Raw genomic sequence first — 20,241 nt, forward strand, 5'->3', positions numbered from 1 at the left:
ATATATATATATATACACATTATTATAAACAGCATGACATTATTAGATTGTTAACCCTGATGCATTTTTTACTCTTGTTGCTGGTTTTGGTGGAGCTAGTTTACAATATTTACTCTATGACAGGCAGTTTGGTAAAGTGGTTTGAGTCGTAGGGTCCCAAGATAAATATGAGGAGTCACAAACATTCACACTCACACCTAGGGGCAATTTTACCGCCACCAATTAACCTAATGAGCATGTTTTTGGTCTGTGGGAGGAAGCGCATGCACGGGAAGAACATGCAAGCGCCAGAAAGGCCTGACCCGGGAATTGAACCAGCGACCTTGTTGCTGTGAGGCACGCACACTACCTGCTGTGCCACCGTGCAGCCCCACAGCCAGATATATTATAGGTAATTTGATCAATTTGTAGTACACTCAAGACTGTCCTGCAACAGTGCAGCCATGGGAATGACTGCCAAGAAATCAATTCATCTTAATGCATTTCATGTTTCGTTCATGTGTTCATTCATATAAATAAAATCTATATTTTTGTTTAGTATATTATGGGTATGTAACATGACAATACAGTGGAATCTAATATTACTTGTCAAATGTTTATAAATAAATAATTTTGTCACAATTTCAATAACTGATAATGACAGGGGAACAATTGTTTTCAAACTGTTGCAGTGTTTTAACAAGGTAAGGGGCAGTGGATGTGCTTGTGAACATGAAGAGGACAGTGGATTTGATTGTGCAACTTAAGGACTTTATACACTTTTATTCAGAAACAAAATATGGGCTGGGTCCAAGCACATCCCCCTTTCATGCAAAGCATTAAAAACGCCTCAGCATGGATGAGGTGTTGTACCCCACTTCTTTAGCACACTTCACCTTGGATTAAAAGAAAAGACCGTGAAAAATACAGTGCATTGCATAACAAACATAAAACACATGTAATAATGTTACTGAAAGTGTACTTATTTTATTGGGAGAGATCAGATCAAAATGTTCTCACACGGGGAAAGCTTTCTCTTTCTCACAGGCTCCATCAGAAAAAGCAGCAGTCTAACAAAATGCTCTATGTCACACACAAACCAACAAATCGCCGACACTAAACCACTGAGTGTGAGCGGATCCGTTGCGGTATACTGTATGTTCAGAAATCGCGCCGACACTCGAACCAATTCCTGAACCAGCGAGGCTTCGAACGTCATCAGTGACGTCACTCGCCCGAAACGACACGAGCGCATCGATTCACTAAACACTTCCGGGATTTCTCGACACGCTCCGAAGCGTCAGCACGGTACGACCCATCACTACCGTAAAGTGTGACGCGTATGTTTTGCAGTGAGGAGATGTTTCCTCTGGAGTTATTTGTCCATTTTGTTAGCTTTGAAGGTTATTGTTGACAAAGACAGCAGCGGCAAGTAGCTTTCCTTCCTTTGTATTTGGCGATATGTGTGATTTATAGAGAAAACTGAAAAGGAACAAAAATATTTGACCATATTTTCTAACCGGTTAACCATTCCTGCTAGCAGGAGCTAGCCATGGTCATGTAGTTAGAACAGAGTTGTGATGTAATTGACTACTGTCAATTTTATTGTCTAGACACTTTTATTGTCTGCCTGAAGAAAAACATTTTGATGAAGTTAAAGCGATTGCTGCGTAAAAGACGGACACGTCACAAAGAAATAATAAAGTACTATGCTTATATTGAGCATATTAAAAATAGATTGATAACACCTGATTCACTTAACAGCACACTACACTGTCTGAAGTGACCACATGCAGAGAAACATCCATTCCAATAACATGATGAACGTATTACAACAGTTTTTTTTGTCAACTGTTATAATTGATTAGTGAAGCCTTGGTGCTGTAGTACTGCATCACTACATGCACACCAGAACTCTTGTCAGTATTCTTTCAATTGTTAGAAGTGAATCCCTCTTCAAACTTTATGTGTTATGCTTCATTTGTGTATTATTTATTTTTCACGAGTCCACCACAATTTAAACAGAGCATTTTGTGACTTTCAGTTCAATTCAAACCTTTAGAGTGACTGGAGTGGACTGCTGACTGCTTCTCTCAGTCATAATGTCAAAGCCCAGCCTTCGTGTCCTGTATGGGAGCCAGACTGGTTCGGCCCAGGACACGGCCCAGAGAATAGCGAGGCAGGCGAGGAGGAAGCAGCTGCAGGTCCAGGTGCTGCCCCTGGATGCTTACACAGTGGTGAGTAGTATACCAAGGACGGGGGATTATTATGGCTCCGACCATTTCTCGTTGCATCACCAGGTTTGGGGATTGAACTCAGTTACCTGCAGCCTTTACCCGTCTCCACACTTGTTTGGGTTTTTTTTAAAGCCTCCATGGAAGCATTGTGCCCTAATGTGTATTTCCTCTCATCAAACAGACCAACTTGATCTCAGAGTCTCTAGTTGTTTTTGTGTGCTCCACCACTGGCCAAGGGGACCCTCCAGATAATATGAAGGTAATGAAAACAACAACAAAAAGACATGGTAAGAGGAACAGGAGTTAAATGTTGAGGCAACCTTTTGAACCTGTTACTTTGCTGGTGTGGAAATCATATGTGCTTTGTGTCTTGTGATGTTACATCCGTGATTGCTGAAACAAGCTGTTTTTTATACAGTGGCTGACAAGGGCAAACGCGCCGCAAACAGCAAAACGCTGCAAACACAGGAATGATGCAAAGCCATAAACACACAAACACATAAAACAAATGCAACAGAAAAACGCTGCAAGAGAAAAATGCTGCAATCACAGAAACGAAGCAGAAGCAAAAACTTACAAACACACAAAACAAATACGAAAGAAAAACGCTGCAAATATCAAAACACACACAACTCCAAAACAACTGCAAGAGACAAACGCTGCAGATTCACTCCACACAACGGAAGTGCACCAGGCCACTAGGGGGACTCGACCTGAGGGATGGGCCGGTCCTGTAGGACCAGACCATAGAGATATAAAGAGTAGACTCAGCATCGACCGCTACTGCCTATCGGCGCTGACGAGCCATTGGGCTGTCATCTTGGACCAGTCACCCGCTCCACTCAGTGCTGTCTGGCAGGCGCAAAGAAGTGTCAGCGCATTTAATCCATCGTAACTCTCTGAATACTAAACTGATTTTCACGTGTGTTTTTTTGCTGCAAACGTCACACATGTAGCTATGATACAGGACAAATGGTTTGGGTGTATTTTGATATTCATTTGGGATTAACAGTAATAGAATATTCTGATGTAGCCAAGACTGTAAACACACACACACACACACACACACACACACACACACACACACACACACACACAGTGTGTGGAACTCTGAATCTCAGGAACTCTGAATCTGAATCTGAAGACTGAGATCAGTTAATGAAATGAGTCAAGTCTGGTGTGCTGCTGCCCTTTGTGGAATAGTTTTGACATGTGCCGTAAATGAATAAATGTTCACTTGCATGTTTCTGTGTACTTTCTTCAAAGAACTTCTGGAGGTTTGTCTTTAAGAAGTCTTTGCCTGTTGGTTCCTTGAGTCGACTGGACTGTGCCATTCTGGGCCTTGGGGACTCCTCCTATCCAAAGTCAGTGTTTTTCAGGTTTACAGTTCTCACAGTACACGATCTGAGTGACTCGCAGTCTTAATAAAAGCATCCACCACTTTCACCCGTAGGTTCAATTATGTGGCAAAGAAGCTTCATAGGCGCCTTCTGCAGCTGGGTGCCAGCATGCTGTTGCCTGTCGGGCTGGCAGATGACCAGCATGACCTGGGGTAAGAAACACTATGTCTGAAGGAGCTGGTGAATCAGGGGTTACCTCATTAACTGGGGAGGAAAAATAAAGAATTAAGAATGCAGAATGTTTTTTTATTCTAGGTATTTTATCATGTGTTTCTGCAGCATTTGAATGGAATTGTACACATCAGACAGAAGTTTACACACATTTTGTCTGCAGTTGTACCTGTTCACTGTGTTTTTCATGCATTTTGGTAAAAGTTAATATACAGTAATACATGAAAGAGAATGCTTATAATAATAATAATAATCCTAATATCATACAATATTGATACAAGTGATACCAGTTTTAAGGGAAAGACAGACCGTTCATAAAACAGGTGAGTTGCAGGAAATGACTGATATTTCTTTGTGTTACCTCTCTATCTCAAAATTACAGTGCATATTTCAGTACGTTCAGAACGTTATGCGTAGTTTGGCCGTGGCTCATGTCAGAACTGAGAGAGTGTTGTTAAAAAAAAAAGTATTTTGCTTTCACACTTCATGGAGGTGAGATCCATTCTGATTCTTGGATCAAGTCCTTTCCTATGCAGATTTTAAGCCATTTATTATGTTAGTTTTTCACAAGTTAACCAAATTTAGCTCATAATACAGAAACAGAAAAAGTGCCTTATTCGTTTGTTTATTGGGTACAGTAGTCCTGAACACTTTGCAGTGAATATGTGTTTAATTCTTGTGGTCGTGGCCTATTTGACATAATCTGCCATAACACCTAAATGCATTGTGCAGTGGCGGCCTGAATCAGCTCAGGGTGAGCCTGTCAGATGATGCATTTGGCACACAGATGTTACTTAGATCCAGATGAAAAAATTCCCATTGTAAATTCAGCACAATATATGTTTCACAGCAACAATGTCCTTTTAGATGATGAAGGACCTTTAGTGGGACACATCCTTGCAACAAGTGGTGAGTTGCATTAAATGCAGCTTTACAGAAATTTGAAAAAGTTTACTGGTTATTCTGTTTTGCACTATTTATTTATTCTGCTGTTTACATTCTGTTTATCTATTCACTCTCTATTGCACTCATTATTATTTAGCTCTTGTTGTTTTCTTTAGTTATATAGACTATATTTTTAATTTCCATCTCTGCTGTAATCCGGAAGCCAAGTAACGACATTTCGTTGCCAAAATCTCACTGCTGTGTTTTTTTGTGCAATGACAATAAAGGAAGTCTAAGTCTAAGTCTATTTCTAAATTGGCGGCACGGTGGGAGCAGCAGGTAGTGTGCATGCCTCACAGCAAGAAGGTTGCCGGTTCGATCCCTGGGTCGGGCGGGGCCTTTCTGTGTGAAGCTTGCATGTTCTTCCCGTGCATGCGTGGGTTCTCTCCGGGTACTCCGGCTTCCTCCCACAGACCAAAACATGCTCATTAGGTTAATTGATGACTCTAAATTGTCCGTAGGTGTGAGTGTGAGTGTGAATGGTTGTTTGTCTCTATATGTTGCCCTGCGATCGACTGGCGACCGGTTCAGGGTGTACCCCGCCTCCCATTGTAGCTGGGATAGGCTCCAGCCCCCCCGCAACCCCCGAAAGGGATAGTTGGGTATAGAAAATGGATGGATGGATGGATGGACACACAAATTGAAAGACATGGGCAAAATGAGTGAATTAAAACTTAAATTAGTACTTGAAAGTGAGACCAGCAGCGTGGGTAGTCTGACTCCTTAACAATCTGTTTATTGATTTTTCCACATTAAAAAAAACAATGGTTCACAGGTTTAGTGTAACAACAAGACTCAACCCCCCCACCCCGACCCCTGGCACCTACCCCATCTAGACATAGAGAAAGCAGAAGATGGGAAGTTACATAACAAAAAAAATCTAAAATAAAAAAATGAATAAATAAATAACCAAATAAAAGCAAAGATAAATGAATAATTAAGCACAGTAGTAAGTAAGTTGATAGAAAACTAAAATAAAATAGGAAAAGAAACACAGAAACAAGTAAACACCTCATGCGTAGTTACATTGTTGTTATTCTCATTTCAGTCCAAAGAGATCTGGCAATTTGTGCTGTTAACTTAACAAAAAAGAGTTCCAAGTCCAATCAAATGAAGCCGTCTTACCAGACAGGGTCTGTCTGATTTTCTCCAGCTTGAGAAAATAAAGCACCTCTTTAACCCAGTGCGTATAGGTGGGTGGGACTATGGATTTCCTTTTTTAACAGGAGAGAGAATATGGAAGAGGCCCACACACCAAACAGAGCAGTCACCCAGGGATGATATCTTTCCCAATTACCTTGGATAATGTAACAAAAATATCCGTCCAAAATCTATTCAGTGAGGGGCAGCTCCAAAACATGTGTATGTAACTTGCTGTGGTCTGATGGCATCGGTCACACAAAGAAGCCACTGTATCGTGAGCTCGATGCAGGATCCGGCATTGCATGAAACTGTGTCTGGCAGGATGATTTCAGTGTTGACAGGGTTGGAGTGGTCATGTCTCAACAGTAAGTGTTCCCAGCTGCTGGGATGTGTTTGCTCACCTCAAAATCTGTCTGAACTAGGTCAGATGCTGTGATTGACCCATGGCTCACATCATTTTGGGAGAAAGTGTTTGCTCTGTACCCATCTTTAGCTGATGTGATTCCACTGAGGGACAATGAACCGTGAGTATCTGCTTGATTGGACGCAGTGTCTCAGTGTTTGGGTTTTGTGTTAAATCCTAGTTGGAATATTTTTTGCTTGTTTCTTGTGGCAGACTCCCTCCAACATACACTTTCCACTTCCTGGATAATGTTAACGAGATGACAGACGACAGGAGGAGGATCCCTACAGAGCGAACTGCCCCCTCCCAGTCCTGTCCCTTTCCTTCCAGACTCGTGTCTAACAAGAGAGTAACGGACATGTTACACTTTCAGGACGTGAGGCACATTGAGTTTGATATCACTGGATCCAACATTGAGTGAGTAGAGTTGAGCCACTTCAAGATGTGCACCCCTTTAACATGTCAGTCTCTTGCTGGTATCAGTCTTATTAGGTTGACCTGTAACATTTCTCTAACACTTTGAACACAACACAAGCGTGAAGTGAATGGCGTCATATTAAAGTGATGCAGCAGCACAAGGTTAAACATGCTGAGAGAGATGTGCATCTTGTACTGCCTTGGAAGATCACTGTGATAAATATATTATCTCAATATCCATCTGCACAAAGTTGGTGAGATTCTTCTCATATCAGATCAGTCACTGAGAAGCAGGAGTTAGTGGCCCTCACCCTCAGTAATTAAGACTTCAACAGCAAAAAAGGTGTCAGAAAACACCAGCACTTATCGTCCTTGCTGTCATAACGTTTAAGAGAGTGGAAGTGAGAGCTCAGTGGGCCATGCTTGATTAGGAAATACTGCAAATAAGAGACATCATTTTATTTTGAAAGGATTTTGTCTGAGCGAAGGAACACTGTTCAATACTGTGATTGATTGTGGGACATACTTAACTCTGAATGTTGTCTCAAAGTGGTCGTGTACGTCTATTTATGTACGTATTTTCTTCTTCTTTTAATGTAAGATAAAAGTGGTGGGCCTTCTTGAACTTGATCCATTAGTTGTGGTTTTGCTGTGTAGATTTGCTGCTGGTGACGTGGTGATGATGTATCCCTGTAATGCACCTGAGGATGTTCAGCAGTTCTGTCAGCTGCTGAGATTAGATCCAGAGGCCAGGTTCACTCTCAGGGCCACAGACAACACTGCAGGTATGTGTGTGTGTGTGTGTGTGTGTGTGTGTGTGTGTGTGTGTGTGTGTGTGTGTGTGTGTGTGTGTGTGTGTGTGTGTGTGTGTGTGTGTGTGTGTGTGTGTGTGTGTGAGACCTGGTATTTATCACGTTGTGGGGACAAAAATCTGTTTACACAGTCACATTGTGGGGGCTCACCTGCCTTATGGGGACAAAATGCAGGTCCCCTTAATGTAAATCATTAAATTTCAGGGTTTAGGGTTAGGAATAGGCAAATAGTGGTTATGGTTAGGGTAAGGCTCCAGGAAATGAATGTAAGTCTATGTAATGTCCCCACAAGTGATAAAAACACAACGTGCGTGCGTGCGCGCGTGCGTTTGTGTGTGTGAGACTTGTGTGACTATTGGTTCATAGTAAAGAAATAAATGAACAAGTTTGACTGTAGATTTAAGAGTATGTTCCAGATTCAGAAGTGATAAAGTAATAGATTACTTTCAGTTAATAACCTGCTCTGTCATGAGTACCTCTGTAACCCTCTTGTGACAGTCATGAGCCTTCATCAAATGAAGCTCCAATATTCAGTATGAAATAAAGACTATGAAGTAATTCAACTTCAAATGTATGAATGAACTTTTAAAATGATTTAAGGAATTATTAAAACTCAACCTTACCATTATCATTATTTCAGAATGCACATTTCAAACTTTTTTCATGTGACATTTATTTCATGTCTTGTATATAACTCTTTTATAAGGTCACATTTTAGGTCATAATTTGACTTTTCATGACATTGGAATGAATCCCTGCCTCTTAGCCGCTCACATGTTGCCCAGCAAGCTGGCAGATATATATTAGCCTTTCTTTAGAGAACAAGTTCAACAACAGCCACGAGTCCAATATTCACTCTCCTTTTAGCTCTGTTTTTGGTCTCCACCAACTCCTTGATCCACTGTTGGTATGAATATACCAATTGGTGCAGCTGTAAAGCAGAATTATCTCACCTAAACAGATGGTGAAATGATCTCTTTGAATTGAACCTCCATCTTCTCAGTCCCAGCCAGGCTTCCTCAGCCCTGCACTGTGCGCTACCTGGTGGAGAGCTACCTGGATATTTCCGCTGTGCCTCGTCGCTCCTTCTTTGAGCTGCTGTCTACCTTTGCCACCAATGAGCTGGAGCAGGAGAAGCTGGTTGAGTTCAGCTCAGTGGCAGGCCAAGATGAGCTGCACAGCTACTGCAACCGGCCCAGACGCACAGCACTGGAGGTGACGGCTCAGGGTCAGAGTCAGAGTCAGAGCTGGGCTGTGAGCTGGGAGTTTAGTCATGTCGAGGAGAAATATTACACTCTGCCCTCCAATAATTCCAAATGAAACTTTGATTTCACTTTTTAATTATTTTAAAGCCACTGTTTGTTGGATTCCATGTGATTAGAACATCTTTTAGATCATTGTAATTGCAGATTTCTTTTTTTTTTTTGTGGAAAACAACAATCTTGCTGAAAATCGGCACAGTCAAAGCATTCCTTTTATTTGTTATTGCTGTCTGCCTCTGTGTTCTTGTGGTTGTTGGTTGTTATTACACATCGCAGCTTTAGGCTCTCCTTTGACCTGCTTTTTGAGTGTGTTGTGCTCTTGCTGCTGTAGGTCTTGGCAGATTTCCCCCATACTACAGCAGAACTCAAAGCAGACTATCTCCTGGATCTGTTCCCTGAGATCCAGCCTCGCTCATTCTCCATCGCCTCGTCTCTCCAGGTAGCTCATCATTCATGACAGCTATTTAACTGCTATGACACAGGATGTTGTGTTCAATGTGTGGATGATTTAAGCTAAGCTGTAAGTGTTATTCAGTGAGTAGGAAAGACAGGTACAATAGAACTCACAGTGAAATCTTGATTTATTCTAGAAAAGACTTCTCTCCACACAGGCTCACCCACACAGGCTTCAGATTCTGGTCGCTGTGGTTCGTTACAAAACCAAGCTGTTCAAACCACGAAGAGGCCTCTGCTCCACTTGGTTAGCCTCCCTGGACCCCGTACAAGGTCTGTTACCACACATTACATTACACATTACAACTTATATCACAGCCGCAGAGATGACTTAATTTTAATTGGCTTGAGGTTGTGAGTTCATTCCAGAAATCCATACATTGTTTTCCGTTGTATGCCTCCATGTCAGTGACAGCCATGCATGGAGACATTATGTTTTCAGGTCGTTTGTCCATCCCTCATCTGACACAAGTCATAATGCTTTGAGCTGAATGAGTTTGGAGTTTAAATGTGACACTGAAATGAACTAAAATAAAATATGGGACTACAAAACAGCAGCTAATCATGACCAAAGAAACACAATCTCTAATGCAGCTGAGGGTACTCCACAAGTAAGTGCTCCCTGTGCTTCTCACTTACTTGCTCCTTTGTAGTTCTCAGGTCACTCAAACACCACCAACAACTCTCAAGAAGTATTTCAAAGATTTCCTTGTATGATTCAATCTATGTTGATGTGATATCTAATCTTGATTGTTTGACTTTCCAAAACAACACAAAACGAGTTTTCTTATGACAGAAGAACATGAAAAACTTGAAAAGTGAAAGAAACTACAAAGTCAGAATTAATAAGCCGCAGGTGAACACCATGTGACTCCATGCCTCAGAACAAAGAGTCTGTAGCATAGCCAGGTACAGACAGTAGAGCAGGTATAGGGGGAGTGTCTCCACACACTTCATTCAGATTCAGACCTTAACCCTCCTGTTGTCTTTGTTTTCTTTCAGTTACAATTACAGCCCAATCGTTCAGTTGGCTCCAACAAATACTGCTCTCACTGACTAATAATACCAATTGCCTCATTTTGCAGTTGTGTTTTTGTTTGTTGAAAATTAAGCTCCTGTCAGTGATACTCAACACTTCCTGTAGATGTTTCATATTAAAAGCCTATCAGGAAAGGCAGTGATTTTACCCTTTTGTCCAAAGGAAGGCCTTTGATGTGAAAAATGCATGCAGGAAGTCTAGGGTGTCATTGTTGATAACTACAAAAAAGCAAGTGCAACTGTCAGTGAGTGAGAACAGTACTTTTTTAAAAAAGAGAAAGCCAGAGCAGCAAGGTGGTGACATTACTGCTGAGATATACATTACAGTGACAAGACAACTGGTACACATGGAGATAAATAGAAAACAGCTTCAGCGAGATCAGAAGATGGAGAAATGTCGCTAAGATATCATTAAGTATGTTCACAGAAATGAATGAATGTTAATGTTGGAATGGACTATTTTACTGTAAATAAAAGCTTGGTGTCAAATATTTGAGAATGTGTGAATGTCCTACAGTTCAAACCCAAGCACATAACTTAGGGAATAAGTGCTTCCTAATGCAAAACATGCTGATTAGCTGTTACGTGACGAAGGTAATTTAAAACCATGTAACTGTACTACATGGCATTGCAGGAGACGTGTACGTGCCCTTGTGGGTGAAGAAGGGAACTCTGAAGTTCCCTGAAGAAGACACCCCTGTGATAATGGTTGGACCTGGGACAGGAGTGGCTCCCTTCAGGTCGGCCTTACAGGAGAGGATTGTTCAGGGAAAAACTGGTGAGAGCTTGACCTCTCTGACTTTGTCTCTCGCTTTGCATCATTTCACACCTCTGACATGACACACCTCTTCTTTGTCCTGCTGCCGTGTAGCCAATGTCCTGTTCTTCGGCTGTCGCTCCGAGTCCAAAGACTTCTACTTCAGTTCAGAGTGGGAGGAGATGATGAAGGCTGGACACCTGACCCTCTTCACTGCCTTCTCACGTGACCAGGTCAGACACACACAAACACACACACACACACACACACACACACACGCACACACACACACACACACACACAGTACCCGCGAACCATCACAGGAAAGGGCAGAAACTCATACTGTGTACTACTACATGAACTTAAAAGCAACAAAAGAAATACCAAAGTAGTACAAATGATGTGATTATGGATTCTGTTTATTCTAATAGCCTAAGTTTGTTTTGTAGAAAAATAAAAGAGTCCTGGTTAAAATAGGTGCACTTTACATATTGCTTTCAGCCCTTTCATCCCCCCATCAGCGTCCATTGACGTCCGCTCACTTGTCTTCCACAGTGTGTTTTTATATTACCACTGGGGGGCATCAAAGTGAGCCATTATCAAACTCCACACACCTCCACAGCCATTTCATTACCAGTTAGAGGTCTCCAGGTGTAAAATTGACTGTATGTTTCTGTCTGGTGTGTGTGTGTGTGTGTGTGTGTGTGTGTGTGTGTGTGTGTGTGTGTGTGTGTGTGTGTGTGTGCGCGCGTGCATGTACATATTAGTGTGTGTGTCTGTGTGTGTGTGCAAATGGTTCCAGGTGGAACCTCAGCCCCTTTTCAAAGCCTTTTTTTAAGAATGTACTCTTTGTGGCTAATCAAATTAAATGGAATGTTTTTGTACTTCAGGAGGAAAAGGTGTATGTGCAGCACCGTGTGAGGGAGAACGCCGCGCTCCTGTGGGACCTGATTACAAATAAAAATGCTTGCTTTTACATTGCTGGGTGAGTGAAAGGCACCAAAACTAAACATCTGGGTATTTAGGACAGGCTCACAATTTTTCAAGTCTAAAACAGCAGTTGAGTGCCCATATGAGCATGGAAACAGGTTCTGCTTGCTGTAATCATTCATCCTGATCATACTTGACATTTAGAAAATCCCTCCTGAAGAGTTTCCAATAGAAGCGCTATAAGACAGAATCCACAGTCATCATTCCAAAATCCACCTGAAGCTAATCCAAGGCTACAGCAGTCTGACTTAGACAAATCTTTTTAGACAAGTCTTTGGAAGATGATTCTTAAGGGACACTAGGTTTGGTTGACACAGCATGATGAAGCCTTATTTTATTTTCTAAACCTTTTCAGTGGGAAATTTAGATTGATGCTTCCCTCTACACTGTTGTTGTTCAGCTGACTTTGAGTTGAATCCAGGCCCTCTGATTTGATGACGCTGGCTCACTTGAGTGCAATTTTCTCAAACAGCTGGTCACTGTAGTTTTTAACAAATATTGCTCATACAGGAGGAAATAGTGCATTTGTTGGGGACTATTTTCACCTGTGGATTAATACACATTAGTGAGTGTTTGGGCAACAGGACAGTGTGTGTATGTGTGGGATTGAGTTCAAATGAAATACAATGTATGTGATTGTTATAATTAAGGAACAACAGTGTGGGTCACTGATGTGAGCGCTATGCCTCAGAGGAAGAAGATACATATAGGGAAGGATACATGTATTGTTGATTTGGGTCCATAGGTGAGATTTGTTGACAATAAGGAAAATCTAGAATATCACCAGACTTCTCCTAAAATGTACTGATGCTTACTAACATTTGTTCTCTCATGTCTCTTGATAACCACCTTCTTGAGACCACTTGTCCAGACTCACTGAAGCTGGAGAACCCAAAGAGTGCCTTTGTCATATGGACCCCATAATCCTCAGCAGGGTTGTGGGCCATAATTAAACCTAGCACGTGTTTCATGCTGGCATGTAGCTGAAGGACTCTGTTTGCTGTCTTAAAGGGCCAGCACGAGCAGCTTGTGGCTGTGAACACACAGTGTTGACCTTTTTTCTCTTCTGTACAGAAATGCTAAACAGATGCCAGCCAGTGTGTGCGACGCTCTGAAAGAAGTGTTCCAGCAAGAGGGGGGTGTGTCTGCCGAGGACGCCGAGCAGATGCTGGCAGCCATGGAGAGATCAGGCCGATTCCAGAGTGAGACTTGGTCCTGATCGCTGACTTCAGCCCGCCACTCCTCAGAGTTCATATTAAGCTTCTGCTGCCATGTTGACTGTGTGATACAATCGCTGCTGTAGAATCAATGTAGATTCATCCATCAGCAAACATCAGCATACACAGGCATGGAAGTTCATTCTTGACCAAAATAAACAAACCTCAAAGGTCCACTTACTAGTTTTCTGGAGTTTTCACCCACATCTTACAGTCTTTATTCAGTGAAGTAAGCAGGCTCAGTGGTCACATGACTGGAGTTCCATACTGTGGTTAACATCACAGCCTGTCATGCAGCTTTCAGACCCACTTTAGCCAGGCTTGAAAAAATGCAGATAGCTATGGCAGTGCAACGTCATTCAGCGAGGTATTATTGGTAATTACTTTGCAAGATGAATGCAGTATTTCTGTTTCTCGATAGATAAAAAAGTTGCTGCCTTGATAACTTTGTGATAATGCTGATTGATTATGCTGTGCAGTGTTTTGGCATCTGATTAGCCTTAAAATACATTCATCTGTCACTCCAACTAGACTTCCCAGACTATTTCATGTCTCACTGGTACCTGAAACAACACACCCCCAGCTGTGATGCTGGGCTGTTTTCAGTATTGTGTATTCTTATGCCTCCATTCCAGCTGTAGCTGTGGCCAGAGGCGTTTTCTGGTTGTCCATCCCATAACACAATATCTCAGGAAAGCCTTTCGCTAATTTCTTCAAATTTGACACAAACGTCCACTTGGACTCAAGGATGACCGGATTAGAATTTGATGGTCATGGGTCAAAGGTCAATGTGACCTCACACAACACAGTTTTGACCTACACTCAAGAATTCACACACTTATTAGAACAAACTGTTAATTATATATTATGTCCAAAAGGTCAAAGGTCAACTTCACTGTGACATTGTAATGTTCTACAAAAACACTTTTGTGGCCATTGGTGGTCATAGGTATCAGCAGGTTCTGTCTCTGTGGTGAGCTCCAGCACCTGTGCCTATCAGCACTAAATGAGACAGTAATAGACTTGAAATGGTGCCTACCAGTGAGAGAGGCAGGAAACTATCTATCATATATATTATGCGCTCTATTACTTGTTTACCGGGTAGCCAACATTATAATCAGCTGTAGACAAATTGTGCTGAAGTTGCATGTAGGACATAAACAGCTGAGCAGGGACAGTATGGGTGTCACATCCATGTATTTCCCTTACTTATACAGTAAACATCATTTAATGACTGATTCACTAAACAATAAATGAGCCATTGTTTCTTCATTGCCTCCACCTTCCAATAAGGCACTCGGTGCTAGATGGTGATGCCACCATAGATTATAGCTCTCTGTTGAAGAATGAGTCAGATTCATCAGCCAGCAGTTGGTGGATGGGTGGAGACGGTTAAGGGAGGACCTCTCATCCAATGGCAGAGACCATCTCTGAACAGTGTTACTATTTCCTCTATACAACACCTGTTACCACATCGCCAGGTGATGAGTGAACCTTTGTGCTAGGATTAGTTTGTTACGTACACATAGTGGTGTTCACTATACGTAACAATTTTAACTATTAACTACTATTAAAAGTACTTGAGTGGATGAATCCTAACTTCATTGATTGATTGATTCATCAATTAGTTAAAATACATACATGAAGTAGGTGTTTACATGCCTTTAATGTCTGATCTCTGAGAAATATCTCAGTGATATCAAAGTAAAATAACATTACTACTCCAGGACTTTTGCAGAGTTTCCCTGAAGCCTCTCCTGTGTTTTCTTGGCGGTGTGTTTAGTTACTGTTGCTCCAGCCTGAGATCGTGAGCACTCTGGAAAAGGTTTTCACTCAGGATTGCTTTCTATTTTTCTGCATCCATCTTTCATTATGACTTGTCTCCCAGTCCCTGCACAGAAGAATATCCCTGCAGCATCATGCTGCCACACGGTGCTGGACTGTAGGGATGGGATTAATGAGTGTGGATTGGTTAAAAAAAAATGAATTAAATCCATTTTATGATGTGTCTGAAAATGTGGAAAGAGTCTGAAAACTTTCCATATGAATGGCATTAATCTGTAACTGGATAAACAGTGAAGTGCTCATTCAAAGGCTAGACTGAATGCTGAAACAGATTTCTCTTGATATCATAAATACAAACAAACAAATTTAGTCTTTGTTATCAGAATTGCATAAAGATTCCAACTATCTGATCCAAACTGATCTTGACTGATCTGACTGATCACAGCGTGAAGTGGGTGTGTGTGTTGAATCGCTGGTTGTCTATGAAAAGAAGCATCACTCTGTAACATCTTTATATGACCATGACTTAAGCTTATCAACTTAATATTTTGGAACCAGCACCTGCAGTATTTGGATAAAGTAACTTGTGAAAAATAAGGTGGGCTGAATTCAGCAGGCTTCAGCAGTTATTCCAATATGTCAGACGCATTTAATCAACATTCATGGAAATATTTTCAGATCAGACTCAGGGTGGGGTCCCAGAAAACTTGATTGGGACACCCCGAATTAAAACAAGTAAAACACCACCACAAAGTCTCTCTTACCATATTGATCAGACATTACCTGAAAACATTTTTAATAGGCTGTAAAACATCAAACTCTCCATGAAACAACTCTAAACAATATGAGGAATGTGTCTGCTTAAGAACAGACAGCTTGAAAAAGCTCCACAGCTGACACACTGTCAGTACACACCAGAACCAGAATGTGACACAGCTGACTGGCCACTGAGGTAAGTGTATGGTCAGATTAGCCCTCTCTTCAGTGAAACCGACCCACACTCAGCTCCAACACAGGATGTGATGTCACAGTTCCAACACTGGGTAATAAATAGATATTGAGCAAGGTATTATAGTCTGTAAGACCTCCATTTTCAAATGCAGTTCATCAGAGTTGCTACTGGCTGACTGTGAGTATCCATACAGCCAAAGTTGAACAAAGATGAACTTTGACCTGTGGTCCCGCTGTAGATCACACTGACACAGGAAACACAGACTAGAATTTGACTATCTTGAATGGGACACCAAGCAAATATTCATAAGACAGATGTGTAATGTGGCTGTACCTTGAGGCATGCTAGCCCAAAAAGATGCTGCTGCTTGGAGTTAGCAACACACAAACACATCACACTGCAGATCATTTCCAATAGATAATGAGAGGGTTGCTGACTTGGAAAACATCATTTCCACATTAGAAATACTTTGTATACAAGGCCCACCTTCTCCTTATCCCATGGAGGAGGGAGCAGTCCTTTATCTGAGAGCCAGTGTGTGGACTTGGTAGATCTCTTTTGGGAAGTTCATTTGTTGCTCCTCACAGACGATGCGGAGGCCTGCTTTGCTCACCAGATTGTGAACTATTTCCAGGTCACGGCACACGCTGCTGTCTACTTCATCGGGGACCACGCCCTCATACGACACATTGTCCTTGATCACGATGAGGCCGTTGGGCCGCAGGGCTTTCTGGCAGCGTTGCAGGAACTCCACTAGGTGGGAGTCTGTAAGGTGGCCTGAAAAAAGAGCAGGAAAGATGATCAATGAGGAGTCAAATCATTGTTGTTAATCAAAGTATGACATTCAACCATTGCTCACTGGTGGCAACCATTGAGATAGACTTACCAATGACCCATTGGATCCAGATGACATCATAGCGTCCTCTCTCTGGTACAAAGTCCTGCAGGCCGTTGCAGATGTACTTCCCCACTCTCTTGCCCTCCTCTCCCAGGTACGTCTTTGCTTTGTCCAGGAACTCCTGTGTCACGTCCACAAGGTCCACGGTGTTGAACAGAGGGAGCAGTAAACGTTTGGTGATCCTCCCGATGCCTGCACCACAGTCCAGAGCACAGCCCGTGCCCGTCTTCCCCTCCCCTTCCTTAAATGGCACACAACATCACAGGTGAGTAAAAGCTGCGACACAATGTCAGAAGTAGACAAAGTCACAAGCATTAGTGTTCGCGATGGAGTTTCGAGTAAAGTCCCAAGTCAAGCGTCCCTGTGACATAATAACAATCATTTGTAATTTCTGAGTTTAATATTTTGTATATTGTTGTCATCTTTTGTTTGGAATATGAGGAACTGATTTGTGGCACAGTTTTCTTACACTGGAGGATATCATGTCTTTCCAAGTCAAAAGGCTAAAGTCCAAGTTCAGTCACAGGTCAATGGTGTTAAAGTCATACATGAGTTACAAGTCTTTAAATATGCATCAGTTCTTAAGTCATCAGATTTATGACTCCAGTGACACCGACCCAATACACACATACTGTGTGTTTAAATGTAGCCATTATTTCCCTTCAAAATGGTTAAACAAATGTGTTATCGCTGACTGACATCTTAAAAGAGTTTCTTACACCGAGGAACTTCTGCAGGAAAGCCTTGGATCCGTTAATATCAATGCTGGAGATGCTGCCATAGCCTCCCAGCATGCCATCCACTGTGGGGGGAACCTCCTTCCAGTAATCCTCTGCATTGGAGTAGAAGCTGGCCTCATCTTCTGCCATATCACCCATCCTGTCAGAACCCACACATAACATGGTTCACTCAATGTACAAGTCAAGTACAAGCCAATCAAAATGTTTGTTAGAGCTGATCATACAAGGAGATTGATGATGGATGCTCCTTTTTAAGGATACTATATTCCAGTTCATCCCATAGGACTGATATTGGGATACTATATGGGTACCAAATCCTAAACATCATTTCACAAGAATGTTCTTGAACCATTAGTGAGAGCATTATACCCACAGAAGAAGTGTTTGTACAAACACTGCTCGATAGCACTGCTTGTGGTCAGAAACACTCACACCTTTAAGTGTTGTTGGATTTAAAAAGAGTGGTGATAATTTCATTTGGAAGTAGGCCATAACTTAACAAAACAAAAAGCTAATTAATTGAACAGGTTTTGATTTGCACCAAACTGGCCACTTGTCATGTATCCACTGACTGACTTCCATCTGTCAGTTTCTGCAGCCTTCGTCCTCTTCTCTGTCCACGGGTGATATAAGGCTGCAATCACCCAGATAGCAATGATCACAGTTTGTTTTCTGAGCATCAAGTTAATGATCTTTTTCACTATTCCTATAGTATTTATTAGTATCCTCTAGCTGAAGTTCCACATTGCCTGATATTTCCACATATTTGCTTTGGTTTATACTATGGTGCATGTTTTGGTTTTATTTTTTTTATCTTTGAGAAAAAATTTCCATATGCTCATAGGTCTAATACACAAATAATGTCTGAATGGCATTATTGAGACAGATGGCCGCCCACCCAGAGCCTGGTTCTGCCTGAGGTTTCTGTTAAAAGGAAGTTTTTCCTCGCCAATGTTGCCAAGTGCTCGTTCATGAGGGAATTGTTGGGTCTCTGTAAAGAGTTTGGTCTGTACCAGCTCTATATGGAAAGTGTCCTGAGACAACTTCTGTTGTGATTTGGTGCTATATAAATAAAACTGAACTGAAATGGATTGAATGTTCAAATCATAGCAACAATGAAGCCAGTGAGTAATATGTAATATGCTGCAATGTATCATAACCTTATACTTATATATACTGACTGGTCTTTTTTCCTTCTTTGTTTTGTCTGTCCTCACAAACCGCTTTGTCACTGCATTTTTGACACTTGGTTGAGTTTTGACTGGGACAGACAAAGACATTTTGCCACTGTTGATGAGTAAAACTGACTCTGGAAGTTATTTTATTATTCCAGTTGCTAAGAGTTCATGTGTTTTACATTTACGAAATGTGCAGTGTGTCTTTGCCTATTACTAAGAATACCTGTCCACATTTCAAACATACGTTCCAAATTGCAAATGTACTTCAGTACTGACTGTCTGTAGTTTCTCAGCTACTTGTTGTTTGATGTACGCTGTCATCAGCCTGTTTTGTAAGCTGTATTCAGCTCTGTAATGAAGAGGTATTCATTCATATTCAGCTCTGCAGAGGTTTAAATGGACAGGGGGTCTATCACCTGCTCGCCATGTAAGAGGGACACATTCAGACAGGCACTCCAGCAGCAGCCAAATGTGGCTACACTTGGCAACAGTTCAGCTGTCAGCACCCATCTTGTGACCGGGGCAGAGGGGACACATTCCCCCTGAATACCATTTTAAAGATGCCATACTAATTCATCAGTGGACACACAGGTAATGACTGTCAACATGATTTGGAAATCTGTATATAAAACATACAAGTGATGGACTTTTCAACACGACCTATAATTATCATGAAATAACATAAATGCACGTGTCCTGAAGTGAGACCATAGACTGTCGACATGACCCCTCTGTGAGCACAGAAGCTATTAAATTTTATTTTTTATTGTGCACACAGTTAAATACAAGTTAAAACACACTGATAGTAATATCTTAGCTGTAGCTGCTACCAGAACTCAGAACAGGAAGACAACCTCATGACCACTTGCATATGGGAAGTTAAAGTGGGTGTAAATACGGCGAAACTTTTAAAATACAAGACATATAACTATGTAAATTATGTGCGTTATCTAAACGAACTAATAAGGCCTGGCACGTGCCAAGCTTTGATGTTGTAACTTAGTTTTAGCCAACCAGCTAACGTCTGTTAGCCACCGCCAGCCTGTCGGTAAAAAGCGAACTCTGGTATTTATTAAATACATTTGATTAAATATAAAAAACCCCCCACTAACCTCGTCTTAATTCACGCCACTCTTCACCCGCTCTCAATCCCGGTCCCTATGTCAGTGTTTCGGTTTTCTATTTGGGGCCATCTCTGCACATGAACCACGTCATTTCCTTATTTGGTTCCCGGGTAGAGAAGTGACACCAGCGCCCCCAATGCCTGACTTCACTCATGCCCTCTTACTCACTGATCATAACATACGGCAAAACATCAAGGAATGCATAAGTCTCAAGACATGCATTTTAATACATTTAAAGATAAATATCTAAATAAAGAAAGCATGTAGTAAATTAGTGGAGAAAAACTAAAAACAAAACTTCAAATGAAGAGAAATAAATTAACTTTACACTCCAAACTAT

The 20,241-nt window shown here is 41.6% G+C and overlaps 2 protein-coding genes across 5 annotated transcripts in view; one reads left to right on the forward strand and one right to left on the reverse strand.

Moving 5' to 3' along the window:
- ndor1 (NADPH dependent diflavin oxidoreductase 1) overlaps nt 1-14,493 on the forward strand; it is a 66,943-nt gene extending 52,450 nt beyond the window's left edge. The window contains exons 1-15 of one of the 3 annotated variants that reach the window (XM_070988353.1): nt 1,298-1,407; nt 2,024-2,216; nt 2,398-2,475; nt 3,483-3,580; nt 3,670-3,768; nt 6,298-6,399; nt 6,492-6,695; nt 7,353-7,480; nt 8,511-8,722; nt 9,101-9,208; nt 9,381-9,495; nt 10,895-11,038; nt 11,132-11,250; nt 11,908-12,002; nt 13,082-14,493. In XM_070988353.1, the coding sequence (XP_070844454.1) occupies nt 2,082-2,216; nt 2,398-2,475; nt 3,483-3,580; nt 3,670-3,768; nt 6,298-6,399; nt 6,492-6,695; nt 7,353-7,480; nt 8,511-8,722; nt 9,101-9,208; nt 9,381-9,495; nt 10,895-11,038; nt 11,132-11,250; nt 11,908-12,002; nt 13,082-13,226 (1,782 nt within the window). In that variant the 5' untranslated portion in view covers nt 1,298-1,407; nt 2,024-2,081 and the 3' untranslated portion in view covers nt 13,227-14,493. Of the gene's footprint in view, nt 1-1,297; nt 1,408-2,023; nt 2,217-2,397; nt 2,476-3,482; nt 3,581-3,669; nt 3,769-6,297; nt 6,400-6,491; nt 6,696-7,352; nt 7,481-8,510; nt 8,723-9,100; nt 9,209-9,380; nt 9,496-10,894; nt 11,039-11,131; nt 11,251-11,907; nt 12,003-13,081 lie in introns of those variants that run through there. The other 2 variants (XM_070988354.1, XM_070988355.1) reach the window with 2 other exon arrangements.
- Nucleotides 14,494-15,635: 1,142 nt separating this feature from the next.
- On the reverse strand, nt 15,636-19,998 carry ntmt1 (N-terminal Xaa-Pro-Lys N-methyltransferase 1). Of its 2 annotated transcripts, XM_070989835.1 has the most exons (4): nt 19,890-19,998; nt 17,579-17,738; nt 16,848-17,100; nt 15,636-16,738 (listed from the first exon to the last, which is right to left on the reverse strand). In XM_070989835.1, the coding sequence occupies exons 2-4, from the start codon at nt 17,735-17,737 to the stop codon at nt 16,482-16,484; spliced, it is 669 nt and encodes a 222-aa protein (XP_070845936.1). In that variant the 5' UTR covers nt 17,738; nt 19,890-19,998; the 3' UTR covers nt 15,636-16,481. The 2 variants fall into 2 exon arrangements, with proteins under 2 accessions (XP_070845936.1, XP_070845935.1); XM_070989834.1 differs by lacking the exon at nt 19,890-19,998 and having other exon boundaries at nt 17,579-17,829.
- Nucleotides 19,999-20,241: the final 243 nt, after the last annotated feature.

Source organism: Chaetodon trifascialis, chromosome 20, assembly GCF_039877785.1.
Source record: "Chaetodon trifascialis isolate fChaTrf1 chromosome 20, fChaTrf1.hap1, whole genome shotgun sequence".
Lineage (NCBI taxonomy): Eukaryota > Metazoa > Chordata > Actinopteri > Chaetodontiformes > Chaetodontidae > Chaetodon > Chaetodon trifascialis.

Coding starts and splice junctions, on each gene's coding strand:
- ntmt1 (XM_070989834.1), bottom strand. CDS start 17,761: ATGTTATGTGTGGGTTCTGACAGGATGGGTGATATGGCAGAAGATGAG. Junction 17,101..17,578: donor TCCTGCAGAAGTTCCTCGGT/GTAAGAAACTCT, acceptor GTGCCATTTAAG/GAAGGGGAGGGGAAGACGGG. Junction 16,739..16,847: donor CTGGATCCAATGGGTCATTG/GTAAGTCTATCT, acceptor CTCTTTTTTCAG/GCCACCTTACAGACTCCCAC.